Source organism: Capsicum annuum, unplaced genomic scaffold (assembly GCF_002878395.1).
Source record: "Capsicum annuum cultivar UCD-10X-F1 unplaced genomic scaffold, UCD10Xv1.1 ctg12378, whole genome shotgun sequence".
Taxonomy (NCBI): Eukaryota; Viridiplantae; Streptophyta; class Magnoliopsida; order Solanales; family Solanaceae; genus Capsicum; species Capsicum annuum.
The window spans coordinates 1-1,953 of NW_025817542.1; the positions used below are offsets into that span (position 1 = coordinate 1).

The following is a 1,953-nucleotide window of genomic DNA, read 5'->3' on the forward strand; positions in this document are numbered from 1 at the left end:
CACTCACAAACATTTAAAAAACCTGCTAAAAAAGCAAAATCAAAGAGAGAGCAGTACTAGTAACAATCATTATGTGTCATATCTGATAATTGTATATTTGATGTCGGGTCAAAACGGATATAAATTATGCCTGATTAGCATCATACCAGCTCATTTTAATACCTAAAACTTTAAAAGTAGAAAAGCACAGAATCCAGAGATGCCGTGAAATTACAGAGAAACTGGGAAGAGGAAGATACGTACCAGAACTATTAGTGAAATTAGCAGTTAAGTTTGAGAAACCAAAATTTTGAGGCATCTCCCTAAGAAATCCAAATGAAGTAGTGTCAGCATCCAGAAGAGGTTCATTAAGAGGTTGTGTGTTAGACTCCACACTACTAAATGACAAAACAAATGCATCACCCATTGCAGAACGTGACTCCAAGTAACTGCCATGAGGACCAAAGGCAAACGGAGAATTCCACCATAGACAGGTTCTTTCTTAATAATCCCCCAATCTATTGTTTGTCTCAACCCCATGTTAGAGGGCTAGCCCAAAAACATATTAGGAGGAACATCAATTTTTCTGCTTTGAGAAGGAATATCAACTACTGTTTGTATGCAAGAGAGAACAAATGAGATGTTGTTACTGAATGCATTGGGTCTATCATCACGTACAGGTTCATGCATTATGCCATTAGTTTTTGCAGCAGTTCCAATATTTTCAGCAGCACCACAAGTTGAATTTTGATGCACTGCACTAAGGAAAGAAAACTTAAACATTAACTTGAGACAACAACACAAGCTTCTCAAATACAGGTTCTAGCAAGAACAAAGATAACAAACAAATAGAAGGTAATGAAGATAAGGATAAGTCTATATGAGCTTAGGGACAGGCTCCAAACTGAACATAGTGCTCATCATTCTTGTTGTAGATAAGATCAGACAACTTATTATTTTGACATTAAGAGTTTCTTGTAGAGGGTGCTGAATCCATTTTACAACTTTGGAGGCCTTGTAAAGCACAGAGAGGCTCATTTTGGTAAAATCATTAGTTATATTCATAAGTATATCTGTTTCTGCATGAATCATCAAAGCAACCGCTCAAAAGTTCATCATTCCTCTGCTGTTGCATGTCATTCTTAATAAACTTTGTTGTCGAATCAAACAAATGTGTTTTTCTCACACAAATAGCCTAGTGCTTTTTAAGGAAAATTGGTGAAGTTCAGTGGGTTTTCTATTTTCACACATAAATAGCCCCGTTTGTATTCTCGGAGTCTCAGTCCACGCTCTAGTTGAGCCTAACACGAGGGTGGATGAAAGTCCCACATTGATTGGGAATTGATTCACGGTCTACTTGTATGGACTTGAGCAATTATCCCCGTTTGAGCTAGCTTTTGAGGTTGAGTTTGGTCCAGGTATCACATCTTTAAATGGTATTAGAGCCAGGTCTATCCATGTTTGAGCTCTCGGACCACGCTCTTGTTGGGCCTAGGCGTGAAGGTGGTGTTAGAGTGGGTGAAAGTCCCACATTGTTGGGGAGTGAACTGTCGGTCTTCTTATATGGACTTGAGCAATCCTCCCCTCAAGTGCTAGCTTTTGGGGTTGAGTTAGGCCTAAGATTATTTCTTTACACAATCAACCATCTTTTCTTACATTGGAAATGGATAGAGCAGCTGTAGAGAATGTTTTCAACCTGAAGGGGATCAGGTGGGTAGAACCTAGGAGCATTAAAAAAGTACTAAGTAGCTGGAATGGGGATGTAAATGTAATAAAGGAGGAGAGATGGAAAATTGTTCAGCATGTATATGGTGGACAGTTTGGACAGAAAGAAAAAAGGGTTGTTTTGAGGATGTCCAGAAGATCAACATGAATAGTTTAGCACTTCTTTATTTTTTGGTGTAAACACGATGATTAGCTCTAACAGAAGACATCATTGATGTGCTAGACTGTTTATAGGCAATAGAAAGACAG

At 38.4% G+C, this 1,953-nt stretch overlaps 1 protein-coding gene across 1 annotated transcript; it reads right to left on the bottom strand.

The window, feature by feature from the left end:
• Positions 1–22: 22 nt before the first annotated feature.
• LOC124890129 lies at positions 23–1,114 on the bottom strand (the record flags this gene model as incomplete). Its single annotated transcript, XM_047401986.1, has 4 exons — positions 1,081–1,114; positions 542–734; positions 131–428; positions 23–25 (listed from the first exon to the last, which is right to left on the bottom strand). Coding segments are annotated over exons 1-4 (528 nt in total), but the record flags the coding sequence as incomplete, so codon positions are not given.
• Between the last annotated feature and the right edge of the window lie 839 nt (positions 1,115–1,953).